At 46.7% G+C, this 23,433-nt stretch overlaps 1 protein-coding gene across 2 annotated transcripts in view; it reads left to right on the top strand.

Moving 5' to 3' along the window:
* Positions 1–23,433, top strand: part of NT5DC1 (5'-nucleotidase domain containing 1) — a 1,423,540-nt gene that overhangs the window by 921,270 nt on the left and 478,837 nt on the right. For both annotated transcript variants that reach the window (XM_086927341.1, XM_086927342.1), the window contains exon 8: positions 15,926–16,023. In XM_086927341.1, coding sequence (XP_086783467.1) covers positions 15,926–16,023 — 98 coding nt within the window. The remainder of the gene's footprint in view (positions 1–15,925; positions 16,024–23,433) is intronic.

Below are 23,433 nucleotides of genomic sequence, written 5' to 3'. Positions count from 1 at the left end.
TTCTGTTCCTGCTTTGAATCACTCTGTGAGAAAGCTTAATAACAAAGTGAGTAGGTTGTTCCGTTCCAGGACATTGCATTCTATTTCGCATGGCTGTATTAATGATGACAGTATGTATTTGGGGGATGGTGTGCATTTGTCTCGGGTGGGGAATGAGTTACTCATAGGAGACTTCTTAGCATGGTTAAAAACGTTAAGACATGACCTTTAGGTAGGAGCTTTGTGGGGGGTCCGGATAGCCGGTCAACTATCCGGCCTGTGGCGGTAAGGTCATGATCGGTGAGCACTAATTGGAAGATCCCTATGAGTGGGCGTCACCCAACACGGATGGGAGCGCTCGGGAGAGGTGGCCATTGGCCCCTCAACGGGGAGGCGGTCCCTTCTAAGGATGGGTCGCCGAAAGAAAAGGAAAGGCGGTCAAGGCCCCTTCCTGTGTAGGAGGGGTTACAGCCCCCTCCTGGGGAATTTCCCGGGGCCAGTGACGTCTGCGACGGCAGATGTGGTAAGTTGTGCGGGGTTTGGGGGGGGGTCTACGCTACCTTCTAGATACCTCACACGAGTCCTCGAACGACCTTTAAGTGGCGTCGAGTTTTATTGGTGCCCCCGTCAAGTCAAAGGGAAATTGGTAGTTGCACTTGAGGTACGCCTCAGTGCTGTCGCCCCTCACAAGTGGGGGGGTATTTCTGGTTAGGGATCTTGACACCGGTTACGACCTTGCCGTTGGCCCTTAAACGTTAGGATGTACAATTTCATAATTTCAAGTAAATGTTTGTAGGATGTTAGTTCGGCTAGGAGAACCTCTGTATTAGAGAATCTGTTAAGGTTAGCCAAACATCGCAATGTGGTAATGAAATTGTACATAATATGAAAATGTTGATTTAATGTTTTAATTTTGTTTTAATAAATACGGCCGGGAGGGTCACTCCCTCCCTCTTCCAAAAACTTCAAGAACTGTTTCCTGTTTCCCTCCTTTGGGGATTGTGTTGAGAGGGGGTGGCGGGTATCTCAGCCATATGGAAAGGGGCGACCACTCGGTCCCCCCGCACGTATGGCAGAGTACCACGATCCCCCCGGGAAGCCATCTTGGGCGGGAGGCGTGTCTCGGCTGGTATGCCCGAAGCGGCGTAGCCGGGGCGCGCTTTTTCCCGCCCTAGAGTGGGCTGGCCTAGACACTGACGCGGCTGGCCACGCCCTCGGGGCAGGCAGGGGCGGGTTTACGCCCGCCCTGAAGACGGATAAAAGGGGACGCAAGACCAGAAGGCATCCTCTTGTTCCTGTGCTCTGAAGCTGCACCTCCTCGCTGCACGTGAGCTCGAGACGGAACGAAGAGCCAATTTTGACCCACCCACCAGCCCCTGAAGACAGCCAGTTGTTTTGAATAAAAGTTGATGGATAACTCTAATTTCGTTTACAGGTTGTGGTATTATCGTGTTGATTTTGAGTGTGTAATAAAGAATGGTCTATGTCATTTATGTTTTATGATTAAAGAAATTCGGCTTTAGTGTTCATTTATAAGCATGCTTTTAATACGGTCGTAATAGCCAATGTATTCTTAGTTTAATAGGTTAGTTAGCATTGTCGTATTTATTTTGGTCGGGCGGTAAGGTCATGATCGGTGAGCACTAATTGGAAGATCCCTATGAGTGGGCGTCACCCAACACGGATGGGAGCGCTCGGGAGAGGTGGCCATTGGCCCCTCAACGGGGAGGCGGTCCCTTCTAAGGATGGGTCGCCGAAAGAAAAGGAAAGGCGGTCAAGGCCCCTTCCTGTGTAGGAGGGGTTACAGCCCCCTCCTGGGGAATTTCCCGGGGCCAGTGACGTCTGCGACGGCAGATGTGGTAAGTTGTGCGGGGTTTGGGGGGGGGTCTACGCTACCTTCTAGATACCTCACACGAGTCCTCGAACGACCTTTAAGTGGCGTCGAGTTTTATTGGTGCCCCCGTCAAGTCAAAGGGAAATTGGTAGTTGCACTTGAGGTACGCCTCAGTGCTGTCGCCCCTCACAAGTGGGGGGGGTATTTCTGGTTAGGGATCTTGACACCGGTTACGACCTTGCCGTTGGCCCTTAAACGTTAGGATGTACAATTTCATAATTTCAAGTAAATGTTTGTAGGATGTTAGTTCGGCTAGGAGAACCTCTGTATTAGAGAATCTGTTAAGGTTAGCCAAACATCGCAATGTGGTAATGAAATTGTACATAATATGAAAATGTTGATTTAATGTTTTAATTTTGTTTTAATAAATACGGCCGGGAGGGTCACTCCCTCCCTCTTCCAAAAACTTCAAGAACTGTTTCCTGTTTCCCTCCTTTGGGGATTGTGTTGAGAGGGGGTGGCGGGTATCTCAGCCATATAGCCTCTTCTAAAACTCAGTTCTCACTCAAAGAAATAAAACATTTATTCGAAAATTCTTACGTCTCATGAAAATCAGCATACCAACAGCATCTCAGGAGGAAATCGAAAAGAGAGTTTTTTCTTAAGAAAAGTCACGACTTTTTATACCCTTTTTCACTGACTTTATCTATCTACAAAAGTAACTATCAATACAGACTCAAGTCCTGATTGGACAATTTGAGGGTGTATGAGCATCACCTCATCATCCTAATATTCAATTTCCGTAACATCTGCTGAATTTTAAAGAGTCCTTTGTTTGAGAAAGTCTTTGGCCTAGTCACATCGTCAACTAGTTACTACAGGTGCCTTTCCCACGATCAGAAACTCAAATGTTCATTCTTTTGGCAGTCATCAGGACTTCCAGGGTAGGCCGTCCTTGAACCACTCTCGCTCATGCACAGGCAGCTCACATTCAATCTCGGCTTTGGGCTGCGCATGCTCAGTTTATCTTCCATTCACAGTTAATAAAGCAGCCATCTTTTTACTAGGCCTCACGGGCCAGAACGGGAACTATCATAGAAACAAACACAAATGTTAATTATTGAAATATAGCTCTTCTGTTTACCTTCCCCCCCATACTAAGAGTTTCCCTGTTGGTTGTTACCTAGCAAATAGGCAACACATATGCATGATATACTCACCTAACTCCATGTTTTTGCCAGAAAATACATAAACAGAAAGCACATTTATGCCGCTTTTGATTAAATTAAAGCTTTGCATTAATAAACAACATGACAACATTACTAAATGAGTCAGTTATAGTTTTCCATGCAAGCAGATTAGTATTCCCACGTGTATTTGTGTGTGCATTCTGCACTACGTTGATTAGTTTTTCGTAACCACACAATTAATAAAGGTTACAGTTATGAGGAAATTATTTTACGAGGGGTATACAACATTTTGTTTCTTCACCTCGCTCCATCATTATCCTACGGGAGAGGTAGGCCTTGCAGTGGTGAAAAATCTAACTTTAAAGTTTTTCACTACCAGGAGTTGTAAAATGTGAAAGTACATGTATACCTTTTAAATACATTGCACTCTGCCCTATGAGCTGTTTAGGGCCTACTTAAGGGGTGACTTTAGTGTATTAAAAAAGAGGTTTTAGGTCTAGCAAAAGGTTTATTTTTCCACATCGAAGTGGCAGCTTAAAAATGCACACAGACAGTAATGGCAGGCCTGAGGCATGTTTTAAAAGTCTACTTAAGTGGATGGTACAATATGTGCTTCAGGGTCACTAGTAGCATTTAATTTACAGGCCCTGGGCACGTGTTGTACATTTTAACCAGGGACTTATAAGTTAAATTTAATGTGGCAATTAGGTGTATGCCAATTTTACCATGTGTAGTGGAGTGCGCACAAGCACTTTAGCCCTGTTTAGCAGTGGTATTGTGGACAGAGTCCAAAGACGGACAAAAATGAATTTAAGAAAAACAGATGGGGTGAAAGCAAAAAGGTTGGTGGTGACCCTGCAGAGCGTCAACTCAAGCTATCTTGCATATCTATAAGACACTGCTAAGTGTCTGTGAGCCCTGCTTAGCCGCATTGAAAGAACAAGCATTTACAATGCAATGGTCTCGGCATCATTAAAGGTAGAGCTATTGGCATTGCTCATGACATTTCTTTTTTTTTACTCATAAATAAATGGCATTGTCATTTACATTGCCAATACACAGCACTCTGCACTCAACAGCACTCACCACTCTGCACTCACCACTCTGCACTCACTACTCTGCACTCACTACTCTGCACTCACTACTCACTACTCACTACTCACTACTCTGCACTCACTACTCACTACTCTGCACTCACTACTCTGCACTCACTACTCACTACTCTGCACTCACTACTCTGCACTCACTACTCTGCACTCACTACTCTACACTCTGCACTCACTACTCTGCACTCACTACTCTGCACTCACTACTCACTACTCTGCACTCACTACTCTGCACTCACTACTCTGCACTCACTACTCTGCACTCACTACTCTGCACTGTGCACTCACTACTCTGCACTCACTACTCTGCACTCACTACTCACTACTCTGCACTCTGCACTCACTACTCACTACTCTGCACTCTGCACTCACTACTCACTACTCTGCACTCACTACTCTGCACTAACTACTCTGCACTCACTACTCACTACTCTGCACTCACTACTCACTACTCTGCACTCTGCACTCACTACTCTGCACTCACTACTCACTACTCTGCACTCACTACTCTGCACTTACTACTCTGCACTCACTACTCTGCACTTACTACTCTGCACTCACTACTCTGCACTCACTACTCACTACTCTATACTCTCCACTCACTACTCACTACTCTGCACTCACTACTCACTACTCTGCACTCACTACTCTGCACTCACTGCTCTGCACTCACTACTCTGCACTCACTACTCTGCACTCACTACTCACTACTCTGCACTCACTACTCTGCACTCACTACTCTGCACTCACTACTCTGCACTCTGTACTCACTACTCACTACTCTGCACTCACTACTCACTACTCTGCACTCACTACTCTGCACTCACTACTCTGCACTCACTACTCACTACTCTGCACTCACTACTCTGCACTCTCCACTCACTACTCACTACTCTGCACTCACTACTCACTACTCTGCACTCACTACTCTGCACTCACTACTCTGCACTCACTACTCTGCACTCACTACTCTGCACTCACTACTCTGCACTCTGCACTCACTACTTACTACTCACTACTCTGCACTCTGCACTCACTACTTACTACTCACTACTCTGCACTCTGCACTCACTACTCACTACTCTGCACTCACTACTCTGCACTCTGCACTCACTACTCTGCACTCTGCACTCACTACTCACTACTCTGCACTCACTACTCTGCACTCACTACTCTGCACTCACTACTCTGCACTCACTACTCTGCACTCACTACTCACTACTCTGCACTCACTACTCACTACTCTGCACTCACTACTCTGCACTCACTACTCTGCACTCACTACTCTGCACTCACTACTCTGCACTCTCCACTCACTACTCACTACTCTGCACACACTACTCACTACTCTGCACTCACTACTCTGCACTCACTACTCACTACTCTGCACTCACTACTCTGCACTCTGTACCCACTACTCACTACTCTGCACTCACTACTCTGCACTCTGCACTCACTACTCACTACTCTGCACTCTGGACTCACTACTCTGCACTCTGCACTCACTACTCACTACTCTGCACTCTCCACTCACTACTCACTACTCTGCACTCACTACTCTTCACTCTGCACTCACTACTCTGCACTCACTACTCTGCACTCTGTACTCACTACTCACTACTCTGCACTCACTACTCTGCACTCACTACTCTGCACTCACTACTTACTACTCTGCACTCACTACTCTGCACTCTCCACTCACTACTCACTACTCTGCACTCACTACTCTGCACTCACTACTCTGCACTCACTACTCACTACTCTGCACTCACTACTCTGCACTCTGTACTCACTACTCACTACTCTGCACTCACTACTCTGCACTCCGCACTCACTACTTACTACTCACTACTCTGCACTCTGCAATCACTACTCTGCACTCTGCACTCTGCACTCACTACTCACTACTCTGCACTCACTACTCTGCACTCACTACTCTGCACTCACTACTTTGCACTCACTACTCACTACTCTGCACTCTGCACTCACTACTCTGCACTCACTACTCTGCACTCACTACTCTGCACTCACTACTCTGCACTCTGTACTCACTACTCACTACTCTGCACTCACTACTCTGCACTCACTACTCTGCACTCACTACTCTGCACTCACTACTCTGCACTCTCCACTCACTACTCTGCACTCACTACTCTACACTCACTACTCTGCACTCACTACTCTACACTCACTACTCTGCACTCACTACTCTGCACTCACTACTCACTACTCTGCACTCACTACTCTGCACTCACTACTCTGCACTCACTACTCACTACTCTGCACTCACTCCTCTGCACTCACTACTCACTACTCTGCACTCACTACTCTGCACTCACTACTCTGCACTCACTACTCTGCACTCTGTACTCACTACTCACTACTCTGCACTCACTACTCACTACTCTGCACTCACTACTCTGCACTCACTACTCTGCACTCACTACTCACTACTCTGCACTCACTACTCTGCACTCTCCACTCACTACTCACTACTCTGCACTCACTACTCACTACTCTGCACTCACTACTCTGCACTCACTACTCTGCACTCACTACTCTGCACTCTGCACTCACTACTTACTACTCACTACTCTGCACTCTGCACTCACTACTTACTACTCACTACTCTGCACTCTGCACTCACTACTCTGCACTCACTACTCTGCACTCTGCACTCACTACTCTGCACTCTGCACTCACTACTCACTACTCTGCACTCACTACTCTGCACTCACTACTCTGCACTCACTACTCTGCACTCACTACTCTGCACTCACTACTCTGCACTCACTACTCACTACTCTGCACTCACTACTCACTACTCTGCACTCACTACTCTGCACTCACTACTCTGCACTCACTACTCTGCACTCTCCACTCACTACTCACTACTCTGCACACACTACTCACTACTCTGCACTCACTACTCTGCACTCACTACTCTGCACTCTGTACTCACTACTCACTACTCTGCACTCACTACTCACTACTCTGCACTCTGGACTCACTACTCACTACTCTGCACTCTCCACTCACTACTCACTACTCTGCACTCACTACTCTTCACTCTGCACTCACTACTCTGTACTCACTACTCACTACTCTGCACTCACTACTCTGCACTCACTACTTACTACTCTGCACTCACTACTCTGCACTCACTACTCTGCACTCACTACTCACTACTCTGCACTCACTACTCTGCACTCTGTACTCACTACTCACTACTCTGCACTCACTACTCTGCACTCTGCACTCACTACTTACTACTCACTACTCTGCACTCTGCACTCACTACTCTGCACTCTGCACTCACTACTCACTACTCTGCACTCACTACTCTGCACTCACTACTCTGCACTCACTACTCTGCACTCACTACTCTGCACTCACTACTTTGCACTCACTACTCACTACTCTGCACTCTGCACTCACTACTCTGCACTCACTACTCTGCACTCACTACTCTGCACTCACTACTCTGAACTCACTACTCTGCACTCACTACTCTGCACTCTGTACTCACTACTCACTACTCTGCACTCACTACTCACTACTCTGCACTCACTACTCACTACTCTGCACTCACTACTCTGCACTCACTACTCTGCACTCACTACTCTGCACTCACTACTCTGCACTCACTACTCTGCACTCACTACTCTGCACTCTGCACTCTCCACTCACTACTCTGCACTCACTACTCTGCACTCACTACTCTGCACTCACTACTCTGCACTCACTACTCACTACTCTGCACTCTGTACTCTCCACTCACTACTCTGCACTCACTACTCTGCACTCCCTACTCTGCACTCTGCACTCACTACTCTGCACTCTGCACTCACTACTCACTACTCTGCACTCACTACTCTGCACTCTGCACTCACTACTCACTACTCTGCACTCACTACTCACTACTCTGCACTCACTACTCCCTACTCTGCACTCACTACTCACTACTCTGCACTCACTACTCTGCACTCACTACTCTGCACTCACTACTCACTACTCTTCACTCACTACTCACTACTCTGCACTCACTACTCTGCACTCACTACTCACTACTCTGCACTCTCCACTCACTACTCACTACTCTGCACACACTACTCACTACTCTGCACTCACTACTCTGCACTCACTACTCACTACTCTGCACTCACTACTCTGCACTCTGTACCCACTACTCACTACTCTGCACTCACTACTCTGCACTCTGCTCTCACTACTCACTACTCTGCACTCTGGACTCACTACTCTGCACTCTGGACTCACTACTCACTACTCTGCACTCACTACTCTGCACTCTGCACTCTCCACTCACTACTCTGCACTCACTACTCTGCACTCACTACTCTGCACTCACTACTGTGCACTCACTACTCTGCACTCACTACTCACTACTCTGCACTCTGCACTCACTACTCACTACTCTGCACTCTGCACTCTCCACTCACTACTCACTACTCTGCACTCACTACTCTGCACTCTGCACTCACTACTCTGCACTCACTACTCTGCACTCTGTACTCACTACTCTGCACTCACTACTCTGCACTCTGCACTCACTACTCTGCACTCTGCACTCACTACTCTGCACTCACTACTCTGCACTCACTACTCTGCACTCACTACTCTGCACTCACTACTCTGCACTCACTACTCACTACTCTGCACTCACTACTTACTACTCTGCACTCACTACTCATTACTCTGCACTCACTACTCTGCACTCACTACTCACTACTCTGCACTCACTACTCACTACTCTGCACTCACTACTCTGCACTCACTACTCTGCACTCACTACTCTGCACTCACTACTCTGCACTCTGAACTCACTACTCACTACTCTGCACTCACTACTCTGCACTCTGCACTCACTACTCTGCACTCACTACTCACTACTCTGCACTCACTACTCACTACTCTGCACTCACGACTCTGCACTCACTACTCTGCACTCACTACTCACTACTCTGCACTCACTACTCACTACTCAATACTCTGCACTCACTACTCTGCACTCACTACTCACTACTCTGCACTCACTACTCTGCACTCACTACTCACTACTCTGCACTCTGCACTCACTACTCACTACTCTGCACTCACTACTCTGCACTCACTACTCTGCACTCACTACTCTGCACTCACTACTCAATACTCTGCACTCTGCACTCACTACTCACTACTCTGCACTCTCCACTCACTACTCACTACTCTGCACTGACTACTCTCCACTCACTACTCTCCACTCACTACTCTGCACTCACTACTCTGCACTCACTACTCTGCACTCACTACTCACTACTCTGCACTCACTACTCACTACTCTGCACTCACTACTCTGCACTCACTACTCTGCACTCACTACTCACTACTCTGCACTCTGCACTCACTACTCTGCACTCACTACTCTGCACTCACTACTCACTACTCTGCACTCTGCACTCACTACTCACTACTCTGCACTCTGCACTCACTACTCACTACTCTGCACACTGCACTCACCACTCACTACTCACTACTCTGCACTCACTACTCTGCACTCTGTACTCACTACTCACTACTCTGCACTCACTACTCTGCACTCTGCACTCACTACTCTGCACTCACTACTCTGCACTCACTACTCTGCACTCACTACTCTGCACTCACTACTCACTACTCTGCACTCTCCACTCACTACTCTGCACTCACTACTCTGCACTCACTACTCTGCACTCACTACTCACTACTCTGCACTCACTACTCACTACTCTGCACTCTCCACTCACTACTCTGCACTCACTACTCTGCACTCACTACTCTGCACTCACTACTCTGCACTCACTACTCTGCACTCACTACTCACTACTCTGCACTCACTACTCACTACTCTGCACTCACTACTCTGCACTCACTACTCTGCACTCACTACTCTGCACTCACTACTCTGCACTCACTACTCACTACTCTGCACTCACTGCTCTGCACTCTGCACTCACTACTCACTACTCTGCACTCACTACTCTGCACTCACTACTCACTACTCTGCACTCACTACTCTGCACTCACTACTCTGCACTCACTACTCTGCACTCACTACTCTGCGCTCACTACTCACTACTCTGCACTCTGCACTCACTACTCACTACTCTGCACTCACTACTCTGCACTCACTACTCTGCGCTCACTACTCACTACTCTGCACTCTGCACTCACTACTCTGCACTCACTACTCACTACTCTGCACTCACTACTCTGCACTCACTACTCACTACTCACTACTCTGCACTCACTACTCTGCACTCTGCACTCACTACTCACTACTCTGCACTCACTACTCTGCACTCACTACTCTGCACTCACTACTCTGCACTCACTACTCACTACTCTGCACTCACTACTCTGCACTCACTACTCTGCACTCACTACTCTGCACTCACTACTCACTACTCTGCACTCACTGCTCTGCACTCTGCACTCACTACTCACTACTCTGCACTCACTACTCTGCACTCACTACTCACTACTCTGCACTCACTACTCTGCACTCACTACTCTGCACTCACTACTCTGCACTCACTACTCTGCGCTCACTACTCACTACTCTGCACTCTGCACTCACTACTCACTACTCTGCACTCACTACTCTGCACTCACTACTCTGCGCTCACTACTCACTACTCTGCACTCTGCACTCACTACTCACTACTCTGCACTCACTACTCACTACTCTGCACTCACTACTCTGCACTCACTACTCACTACTCACTACTCTGCACTCACTACTCTGCACTCTGCACTCACTACTCACTACTCTGCACTCACTACTCTGCACTCACTACTCTGCACTCACTACTCTGCACTCACTACTCTGCACTCACTACTCTGCACTCACTACTCACTACTCTGCACTCTGCACTCACTACTCACTACTCTGCACTCTCCACTCACTACTCACTACTCTGCACTCACTACTCTGCACTCACTACTCACTACTCTGCACTCACTACTCTGCACTCACTACTCTGCACTCACTACTCTGCACTCACTACTCACTACTCTGCACTCTGCACTCACTACTCACTACTCTGCACTCACTACTCTGCACTCACTACTCTGCACTCACTACTCACTACTCACTACTCTGCACTCACTACTCTGCACTCTGCACTCACTACTCACTACTCTGCACTCACTACTCACTACTCTGCACTCACCACTCACTACTCTGCACTCACTACTCTGCACTCACTACTCTGCACTCACTACTCTGCACTCTGCACTCACTACTCACTACTCTGCACTCACTACTCTGCACTCACTACTCTGCACTCACTACTCTGCACTCACTACTCTGCACTCACTACTCACAACTCTGCACTCACTACTCACTACTCTGCACTCACTACTGTGCACTCACTACTCTGCACTCACTACTCTGCACTCACTACTCTGCACTCACTACTCTGCACTCACTACTCACTACTCTGCACTCACTACTCACTACTCTGCACTCACTACTCTCCACTCACTACTCTGCACTCACTACTCTGCACTCTGCACTCACTACTCACTACTCTGCACTCTCCACTCACTACTCACTACTCTGCACTCACTACTCTGCACTCACTCCTCTGCACTCACTACTCACTACTCCGCACTCACTACTCTGCACTCACTACTCTGCACTCACTACTCTGCACTCACTACTCTGCACTCTGCACTCACTACTCTGCACTCTGCACTCACTACTCTGCACTCACTACTCTGTACTCTGCACTCACTACTCACTACTCACTACTCTGCACTCACTACTCACTACTCTGCACTCACTACTCACTACTCTGCACTCACTACTCTGCACTCACTACTCTGCACTCACTACTCACTACTCTGCACTCTCTACTCACTACTCTGCACTCACTACTCTGCACTCACTACTCACTACTCTGCACTCACTACTCACTACTCTGCACTCACTACTCTGCACTCACTACTCACTACTCTGCACTCACTACTCTGCACTCACTACTCTGCACTCACTACTCTTCACTCACTACACTGCACTCACTACTCACTACTCTGCACTCACTACTCACTACTCTGCACTCACTACTCTGCACTCACTTCTCTGCACTCACTACTCACTATTCTGCACTCACTACTCTGCACTCACTACTCTGCACTCACTACTCACTACTCTGCACTCACTACTCACTACTCTGCACTCACTACTCTCTACTCTGCACTCACTACTCTGCACTCACTACTCTGCACTCACTACTCACTACTCTGCACTCTGCACTCACTACTCTGCACTCACTACTCACTACTCTGCACTCACTACTCTGCACTCACTACTCTGCACTCACTACTCTGCACTCACTACTCTGCAACTCACTACTCTGCAACTCACTACTCTGCACTCACTACTCACTACTCTGCACTCTGCACTCACTACTCACTACCTTGCACTCACTACTCTGCACTCTACTCTGCACTCACTACTCTGCACTCACTACTCTGCACTCACTACTCTGCACTCACTACTCTGCACTCACTACTCTGCACTCTGCACTCACTACTCTGCACTCACTACTCTGCACTCACTACTCTGCACTCACTACTCTGCACTCACTACTCTGCACTCACTCACTACTCTGCACTCACTACTCTGCACTCACTACTCTGCACTATGCACTCACACTATGCACACTCACTTTGCACTCACTACTTCACACTCTGCGCACTCTGCACTCACACTCACCTTCTGCCTCACAGAGGGATGAAGTGAGCGCCGTTCTACTGGGCAGACCTGGGGTCGGGTGTGAGATTCTATAGCAAAGTGTTTAGAAATGAGGAAACACACGATTTAAAGCGTAGTTAATAAAATGGGGAATCAAATGCAGAGGAGCAGGCAAAATGGCAGTATTATTCACCTGTGCCTGACCTGGTGGGAGAAGAGAGTAAATGTCCTCCTGGGTGATCAGTTGCAGACTTGGTTGGAATGCCCCCGGCCCTCCTGAATGCTCGCTTCCAGGCATAGCAGCTTTCATCCAGACTCTCACACATTGACCACGCGGGAGATTCGGTCACACTTGTAGACCAAACCTGCTGCCGCAGCAGGAGCACAGCAGTGGCCTTTTATTTCGGTTTTAAACGTCTGAGGTTCTCACAGCAGCAGTCCTGTAACTCCCGAACCGAAAACCTCCTTCCTCGCAAACATCAAAGAGCATAATCACAAGCTGAGGATCAACGGGCGCGAAACAGCTTGGTGGGCGCGGCGCACGAGACGCAGCGTGGGCGTGCACATCAGCTGAAGATCGCCGGAGAAGACACCGAGTCTGCCTGCTGCCATGACTGACCCGCTGTGAGAGAAAGAGCCCAGTGAGTGGGGGTCGAGGGGGTGGGGCGGCAGAGAGGGAGTGGGCAGAGAGGGAGAGGGTGCGTGCGTGTGTGTGTGTGCGTGTGTGTGTGTGTGTGCGTGTGTCTGTGAGTGTGTGTCTGTGTGTGCAAGGCTCGTGACTGCCTGCCTGTGTGTGTGCGCGTCCACAGACCCTGGTCGGCTCGTTCACGGCTCTAGCTCCCTTGAGGAGCTTCTCTGCTACAATAGGTCTCGAAGCCGAGACCTAAAAATGGGAACTGGACTTGAGAATCTTGAAGGATGAACAGTGGGGGCAAACATGTTGATACCGAAGGCTATCAAGGCAGGGTTCTCCCTAGAGCAGTTTAAGATCTTTCAATGGGCCTAGACTTTTTCATATAGGGAGAACTGGCAACGACAAATACCTGAGAGGCTGTGGCCAAGCTGGTACATCGCTGCATACTTTGTTAGACTGCACTCGATTACAACTTTTCTTGTCATGAGAGAGCTGCCAGATATAGGCTGTAACAGGAGAAGATTTGACACTCGGTACACCACTGGCAAAATTGGGTATGTGAGGAGCGGAGACTCTACCCAAATATACACTTCTATTGTCTAATGTTGCTCTAATGGGGCCAAGAAGGACATTGTTCTGATGTGTGGCAGCCCAGACGCCCCGGGACTGGAGCATTGATTGACCAACATGGCTGGTGTATGCAGGTGGAGACGTCTGTTTTTAAAGCAAGAGGATGCTCACAGAAATTTGAGAAAGGGTGGGGACTATGGTGAGACTTTCACGAAAGAGACTGAGACTCCTTGTTTGGGGAGGATGGGTACACGAGGGCCCTAAAGTAGAGCAGATATTTAGTCAGATGGTTCCAAAACAAGGGAGGCCAATAATCAAGCCAATATTTATTCATAGATGCCCTTTTTATTTTTCATGTCTATACTAAAAAAACAAAATTGCATAGTGTGATTGAACTGTATCAGATTAATGTTTGTTTTCACAGTTTTTACAGTTTATGAAAACTTAAAAAATGATTATTTTAAAGAATGGTAATAAATAGCATATTACACTCTATACATTTGCATATGTGGTTTATTCCATCATATAATCTATTTGTATTTGTTTTAATGAAAGGTTTTTAACCAAAACCAGAATTCAAGAGGTTAAATGTGTACAGTGAGATCCAATCACATTAAAGAAGCTTCCCGATGGCAAGTGCTTAATTTGGGCCAGTGGTTCCATGTGGAGGTTACAGGCACTCATTTTTGGGAACCGGCACTTATTTTTCCTCATTCCAAATCTCCCTACAGCAAGATGGGAAAAAAAGACAAAGGGGAAAGAAGGAGGAAAAAGACACAACAAATTAATCAAAGGGAGAAAGCAGAAACCGGCAACAGTGAGATAAAGCTCCAGTGATTGTCAGGAAGGTATTTAGAGAGGCACAAAGTGGATTGAAGAGTGTGCAGCCTTGGTAATCAGCACTCTGATATTTAATTGCACCAGCCGCTGCCGCTCCAGGTAAGAGCGGTGGGGCGAGGGTTAGGGGGGGGGGGGATTTCGAGAGACAACCATGAGGGGAAATTAAATAAATAAATAAATAATGAATCCTCGTGGTCGTCTCTCAAATCCCCTTCCCCCTCCCCCAACCCGGCCCCACTACCCCACGCTCTTACCTGCAGCGGCCGCGGCTGCCAGCCTCGGCTTCTTAGCAGAGCATTTGGCACCGCCACTCACTTTTACAAACTAAGAACTGCTCCTGACTATCAGGAGAGTTGTTTCCCTGTGTAAATGTCTGTTTTGCTGTACTGTATTTAAATCGCGAAATTGCCCTTTGCACTGTAATAGTCCATTTGTGAATTTATGAGTACAGTTGATCTAAATGACATTTTATTGATCCATGCCATCGAGATGATAGTCAGTTTTGCTGTACTTATTTCTCTGCTCTTTCCCACTCCTCCTATCTCTATCACTGACTTAAATTACAAATTAACCATATATTGGTTTTCTCTGTGCAGCCTCCCAGTGTTTTAGCATTTACTGATTTCTGTTTCTCCGAGGGTGACTTTGTCTTCCAGCTTTTGTCTGATGATGAAGGAATTGAGGTGGACATCCTACAATATTAATACATTATATTGTAGTTTTCCGAAGCACTGCATTTCTCCTTACAGTTACATCACTGTGATGTAGCTGGGGGAAACATTCCACTTCGAGTGAGATGGATGAAGTTCGAGTCAGCATGTGCACGTGTATGCTGTATACTTCTATAAGTAGCACTATATACTTTCATTTTCCCCTAAGAGTGAAAATGTTTTAAAAAACATACTGTTTAAAAAAATATATATATCAATCACAAGCTTCTGCATTCTTGACCAGAGCTAGTGCTGCAGATTAATTGAAAAAACTCTGTGCTGAATTCATTAATATTATATTTGATCTCCTTCTAATTTTTAGGAAGAATTTTGAAGAACTGTTTGACATAATTATTACAAATGCTTTGAAACCTGGTTTCTTCTCCCAGATACCACACCAGAGGAACTTTCGTGTTCTCGGTAAGTAATGCTTTGTTTAACTTTATATGTATTCCTTTCGGTATTTATGACTACCGTGCATTGGAAGGGTGAATTAAATGATCAGGGACCGTATGTACGAAAGGATTTCACATTTCTTAAAGGAACGAATCGCAATTTCAGTCCATTAAGAAATGCTAAATTGCCTTTCCATATATACAAAGGCAGATAGGGAATCACAAAATGTGATTTCTAAGCAGAAAAATCGTATTTTGCGATTCCCTAAATAGGACATCACAAATAGGGATTTTCTATTTGCGATTTCCTAAGCACGTGTCCAAAGAATTTCCTATATGCGAAATGGGAATTTAGGAAATACTATATCAATCGACTCAAAGTCAATGGTAACCATGTGCAATTTTTTATAAATTGCACCCAAACTGCATTTTTAAAAGTGCCCGTGTAGAGCGCACATGCTCAAAGGGCATTTGTGCGCTTTTCATGTGCACCGCTTTTTTTGGGGTACATCAAGGGGAGCCTTTCTTGACTCTTGGTTTTGCATTTCCTAATTTGTGATTTCATATCAGGAAATCGCAAATTTGGAAATGCAAAACCATTCATACCTATTGACCTTTAACGGATGGCTTAGCATTTCCTAAATAGTGATTTCCTAATAGTGATTCCTACTCTGTAGGATTCGCTATTAGGCAATCTCTATTTTTGTCCATTCTATTTTGCATTTCCTAAAAAGCGGTTTCTTGGAAATCGTTATTTGAGAAATGCAATAAGGAAATTTTGTACATATGGCCATAGAAACTTCTAGTGGGAAATGCATGATTTTTTAAATATATTATTTTAATATTTATCGTTCACAAAAAAGAGACCTTCTGAAGTATCCACTGTCTTGCATTTTATATTTGAATTACCAAGAAAAGATTTGTCATTAATGAAATGAAAGTGATCAACATGCAGACAGGCTAATAATGTGTCAAATCTCAATAATACTTTAGTGGTAATATTTAAAACTCACTAGGTATTTGACGCATGTGTAATAACATAGTGCTGAATATACAGCAGCTGTCAAGCAGTCATATTAGTCAAATTCATCCTTATGCATTTTTCATAATCTTGTAGGTTAGGTCTAGAGACTAAGAGGGTCATTAGGATGGCGGGCGGACTTTGCCCGCCATCCTCGTGGTAATAGGGATCGCCCGCCATAAGGGCGGGGGTCCCTTGGGGAGTATTAGGATGTGTCCGCCACAGTGGCGGGCACATCCTGTATTTTTAGCATTGTGGCGGGCGGTGCTCTCTGCACAGCCCGCCACAATGCTAAAAATGCATTTAATCATTTGCATTATCAAAGCGGCAGGCACCGCTCGGTGCCTGCCGCTTTGTAAATGCAAATGAAGGGGTGTACCACAGGTAACCCCCGTGTTCACCCCCCTACTCTCCTTCACTCTGGGGGCCCGCACGGGGCCCCCAGAGTGAAGTCCGCCTGCCTTTCTGTGGCGGCATTACCGCCACGGAAAAGCATCTGCAGACGCCTATACAAATATGGCTGGCGGTGTCTGACAGACACCGCCACCATATGAACCCTTTTCCGCCCTGGCCGCAAGGCCACCGGGGTGGAAAAGTGGTGGGCGGTGTTCGCCTCCGCTGCGGTCCCCCCCGCCATTGTAATGTGGCGGGGAGGAAAAGGGTGGCGGGCGGGCATTTATGTCGGGCGGATCGCCCGACATCGTAATGGGCCCCTAAGGGTGTTACATGAATAGGTTCACCAGCCACTCAACCCTCAGACAGTTCAAGTCACACCCCCATTACCACCCTTCTTAAGTTGGAGAGACAATGCAGCGGTGACATACTATTCCACTTTGTCCCAAACAAACAGTAGGCAACATCTGAGCAAGAGGCGAGCTTCTAGTGTACTCATTTGGAAGGTTGTGTTACAGAACCACGCATGCCATTACAACGCATGACTGAAAGCCCGCCCTTAACAAGTCATATGGCTTCATATCACATCCCTTTACTGTGAGAAGTTGGCCCGATATGCAGTGTTCACTATTCTAGCGACCACTATGCATCGGTCCAAAGGACCCTTATGGTGATTGGTTGTAAGTCAACCTTAGACCAGCTATCCTAGTAGCGTGGATACGAGCAGTCTTCGGGCTAAACTCTAGAGGGCGTGTTAAGCCAGCTGTTATACCATCACATTCCCCTTGAACACCAAGTGAAAGGACACCACACAAGTGTTATGAAAATAAACAGTGTATTTATTAGAATCACAACAGCACAGCCCTGTACTCTTTATGAGGACAGGGTACTAAGCACACAACAAAACTCTTAGGAAAATACTTCAAGTGCACAATCAATACAAGTGCCCGAGGGCACGGAAAGTTTAGTGGTCTCGGGCGGACCCGATAAGGCAAGTCGGAAGCGATAGGGACTCGGGACCCTTAAATAAGGAGGCTATGCGGGCACCGAAATGCCGAAGTTACCTAGCCCCAAGGGCTGCGGCTGCACAAGTCTTTACAGACGTTGGGAGTCTTCGCTGACGAGCCAGGAGCCGGAAGGAAGGAGTTGCTGGCCGGCGACCAGTGGAAATAGTTCGTAGAAATCCAAGCCTGGATCAGAGATGGATGACACCTGAAGGCAGAGGGGACCAAGTTCGTACTACTAGCCAGTAGTCAGAGGGTACCAGGAGGGCACCAGATGATCGTCACCTCGACTAGGTGAGTGGGCGACGCTAGGCTCTGCAGTCTCACGGACCAGGAGGCGTTGTCGGCGACCAGGATGGAGGTGCGAGCTGTCCCACGAAGGTTGATGCTGTCGGCGTCGCTGGGCCCAGGATTGGGCAACAAGCCTTGGCAAATTTCAGGGCCACGTGGTGGGCCTAAAATGGCGTCTTGAGTGGACCAGGAGGGTCCGGGGTGCTCCTCTCGCAGAAGGGAACACAGGCCAGTCTGGAGCAACCAGACCAGCAGCGTTGGTTGTCGGGTGTCGTCAAAAGAGTCACAAGCCAGCGGCTAGTGATCGGACAACGTGCTGAACAGCAAAGAGCAGAAGGGCCCCACGCAGATCGTGGAGATGCTGGGAGGCTGCACTTCGGTGCTGGAGCTGCTCAGGGTCGGGGCTTCTCGGACCCCAGAGCGCTCACCAGAGGATCCCTTCGGTGGTCGTGCTGATTTAAGAAAGCGTGCAGGTTTTGATGATGGCCGGTCCCTCGAGGTCTCGTCGCACCCACAGATCTCAGCTGAGCTGACGATGTGGGTAGAGGTCAGAGGTGCCAGGGAAGCCGGTTCTCGTCGAGCTGGGCAGTCGGATTCCTGAGGAAGGACTTGCAGCAAACCGCAGAGTTCTTAGATGGTGCCTGCGGATGCAGGGTGACTACTCCTTAGCCACAAGGGAGAAATCTTGAGAAGAGTCGAGAGTTCCTTTCGTAGAAAGTATTCTTGATTCAAAGATGATCTAATTTGGAAGGGTCCCCGCTCCTGCCTTTATCCTAAAGAAAGGGGTGGGTACGCGACTAGGTCCTGCCCTAGGGGTGGGACCAGGAAGGGGGGTGGTTACACCCCTCTCCCATGCCGGACTTTCCCCAGGCCAGGGGCTGGTGTGCCCCTGGAACTGGTTCTAGCCGGCAGATGCGTAGTGAGCACCGGGGTGCCACTCAGCAGTCACCTTCCTGTAAAGCCCTGCCTACCCAGGATACACAAAACCCTGTCTGGGATGGTGCTAGCACCGCCCCTGACAGGAAACCCTTTGTCCAAGCTCTCCTCGCTGGAAGGACTCCCAGCAGCAGGAGGTCAGACTCGTGTCTGTGGTGGCAGCATCCATTTTGTGGAGCTGAGGCTTCAGTTAACTTTAACCGGGGTTCACAGTTACATACATGTCGTGTCCCTCTAGAAGGGTGGAATGCTAACGCCGTCGCCAGAATTGGCGAGGGGTTAGTATTCCAATTCGTATGACACCTTACTCGACATGTTTTGATAAAGCAATACCAAAGATAGCATTTAACCGCGAGGATTATAATGCACTTAAGAGTATATGGTATGCGTTATCATGGAACAGCTATTAGGACTTGCTTCCGCAAGCTGCAAACGGGCTCAGGTCATGCCAGAGCACCATCTCACACGATTCCAAGCACTCTGCCTTCAGGATTGTCAAGGCCTGCCATAGGAGTGACTGATAGAAATCTGTGGGTCCATTTTTAGGGTTAGATATAGGTATACTATATCTAAAGCAAAGGGTGATTACTCCACCTTGCCCCAGCTGTCGTGCAGCCAGTGGTGTCAGATTTTGATGGCCATCCAGGGGTGGCATAATACATGCTTCAGCCCCTGGTAGGCCCTGGGTACACCTATGCCCTGAGTTACAGGGTCTGATAAGGTGGCCCAGTACCAATTGGAAATGTACCTAGGGTACATGGAATCCATTTTAGAGGGAGAGCAGTGGGCCTGGGGTCCTGAATAGCAGGGCCACAGGTCAACTAAGTCAGAAAACCAGCAAAACACCAGGCAAAAAGTTGGGGGTAACCATAGTCAGGTACCTACCTTCCTACATTTACCATGCAAAATTTCTATTTATAATATATTCTCCATGGTACCACCTAGTAATGTTTATTGCGTATAGATGCAGAGCCCCCTCAGCTATTAATTTCTCAAATTTCCTTCCTTCTTTTTCCGTCTTTTTGTGTCGTGGTGAGATAGGATTACAGACATTCAGTGACCACATATCACCTAGAAATATTATAGGTTCTTTAGATTGTGATGGTATGCAATAAGCCCTAAACCTTGATCTTGCTCATCAGGGATGAATTTGTCAGAAAATCTAAAAGTGCTAATACTCTGAAGGTGTAATAAAATGAATGTAAATTTGTATTGAATTTGTAGTGATCATGTATTTTTTGGGACTTGCAAAAAAAAAAAAAGGAGTAGACAATGTCAGGCAAATGAACTCAATATTTGAAGGGATCAATTTTAATTACACATCAAGTATAGTATCCATCTATTGTTTGATGTTTTGCCATCGGTATATTATTGTAGTATTCACACTGAATGATGAATTGATTTACGTATTGAGGTATGTAATTATATGTAATTATATGAATTGTTTTTCCCTGAAGGAAACATAGATTCCCATGTATGAATGAGAAATAATCCATTGTGAGTACCAGTAACTTTAAGATGGCAGCCGCCGAAAAGAAAGATATACTGTTGTAAATACGCTGTCCTCTTTCTATGCATTACCACTTCACAATGAGCAACCAATAGACCATGTAAATATTAACTGGTACAGCAGTTAACTCACTAAACGTAGAAAAAGGCGTCTGCCGAAACACGTCCATGTTACTTGTGAAAATAAACAAGTATTTTGTATTCCCCCTGTGAGTGCTAACTTCCTTTTTGAAGACTCTGAATAATTAGTATAGTGAGTCCACACTCACGAATGAAAGTACCCGCCTGTGAATGCAGTGGATCTTGGTGGTTTGAAGCATATATATCTATATCTATATATATATTCACTGAAAAAATTATAGGTGTTAGGCACGTTATAGTTAGGAATTAGCATTTAAAAAACCTTAGAAATTCACTGAAAAAACCATAGGTTTCACATATGTTATAGTTAGGAATTAGCATTTAAAAAACCTTAGAAATTCACAGAAAAAAACATAGGTTTCACACATGTTATAGTTAGCTGGACATTTCACTCATACAAAACCATTGAAATTCCCCTGTTATAGTTAGTTGTACTAACTATAACTTGCGCGCCCGTAATCCATTGATGATGATGTCACATATTACATCATTCAAGACATGGTCAGTGAGTGTAAGGATTGACAAAGCATTGTGAGCATAGGGGCCCCAGAGCATTGCTGGAGCTGCGTTGCGCTTGCGACGCAACTCCAGCAATGTGCCGCCTTTACAGCACAGATGCGTCATACATCTGTGCCGTTTTTTCCCCATGGTGTGCCGCATGGCGCACAATAACTGGCAAATACCTGGGGATGCGCCAGTTATTGTAAATCTTCCCCCTTAGTGTTTTAATGCAGTGAATGGATTACTACACACTGAGGAATGAGTCACTACAACAGTACAACAGCTGTGACAGAGTGCTTGGTGGAAGTGTAAGGATACAGATTGGGGAATTGAAGGTATAAAATACAGGTTTGCAGGTGCATAGAAGACTGCATGCATAGTTTATAAGGGGTTTGAAGCAGTCCATGCCCAAGTCCTACTTTGCTGCATGAGTACTTGGGTACTGACTGAATGATTACAGTTCTGCAAGGAGAGTGCATGACTGAATGTATAACTACTTCAGTTTTAGCACAGTGCATACATAAGCACATTCTCCTGAATGGATCACTACAATACTGAAACAGCAGTGACAGGGTGTTTGGTGGAAGTGTAAGGATACAGACTGGGGAATTGAAGGTATAAAAGACAAGTTTGCAGGTGCATAGAAGACTGAATGCATAAGTGTATAGGGGTTTGAAGCAGTCCATGCCCTAAGGCCTACTTTTCTGCATGAGTACTTGGGTACTGACTAAATGATTACAGTTTATTTATTTATTTTAGCGCGAACAAGATCCTGGCGGATATCATAGCGCTATACAAACAATAAATGTTACTGAATACATCAAATAAAAGGAAATCCACACACGTGAATAAAGCATGTAGTAAAAACAACATAGCTAGATTTAACATCAAGAATTGTCTTGTGGATGGGAGTGTGTATGCATCTCGTATCAGGGTTTCAGCAAACCCTACTCGTGTATTTGGCCATGAGGATGGCTTTAACCTCCTTTTTAAACAAGGTAGTGGACGGGTTGAGTCTGGTTTCTGGGAGTAAGGCGATCCAAATTCTAGGTGCCATCCCCGAAAAGGATCTGTTATACGTTTTTTTTCGTATGAAATTTTTGTGGTTTCAGTAGTAGTTTTTCCGCATTTATTGAGGGACTGGACGCACCCGATATCGTTAATTTCTGTATCAGGTAACTGGATGTCTTTTGATGCATGGCTCTGTGCGTCATGCACGCAATTTTCAGCTGAATTCTTGCCTCTAGGGGTAGCCAGTTCAGGGATGGAAGGTCCGGGGAGACGTGGGAGCTGCGTTTAGATTCAGTTATGAGTCTTGCTGCGGCGTTGATTGAAGCTCTCAGAGGTGCAGTTGATGCCTTGGGTAGACCACAGAGAGAGACACATCCATATTCCACTCTGGGTATAACTAGAGCTTGTACTGCCTGCTTGAAGTCATTGTGTGGTAGGAAGGGTTTCAGTTTCCTCAGTGTGTTTATCTGGAAGTTGGCTCCCTTTGTAGCACTACTGTTATGTTTTTGCATGTTGAGATTACTGTCTAACGTTATTCCTAATGACTTTGCTGAGTCCACAATGATAAGTTAAACGTTGAACGCCGTAATATGTTTGATCCAGCCTTGCATTTTCGGGATTTGAGCCG

Source organism: Lissotriton vulgaris, chromosome 6 (genome assembly GCF_964263255.1).
Source record: "Lissotriton vulgaris chromosome 6, aLisVul1.2, whole genome shotgun sequence".
In the NCBI taxonomy this organism is placed as follows: Eukaryota; Metazoa; Chordata; class Amphibia; order Caudata; family Salamandridae; genus Lissotriton; species Lissotriton vulgaris.
Note: the sequence above shows the minus strand (reverse complement) of the source record. Positions and strands in the feature narration are given on the sequence as shown.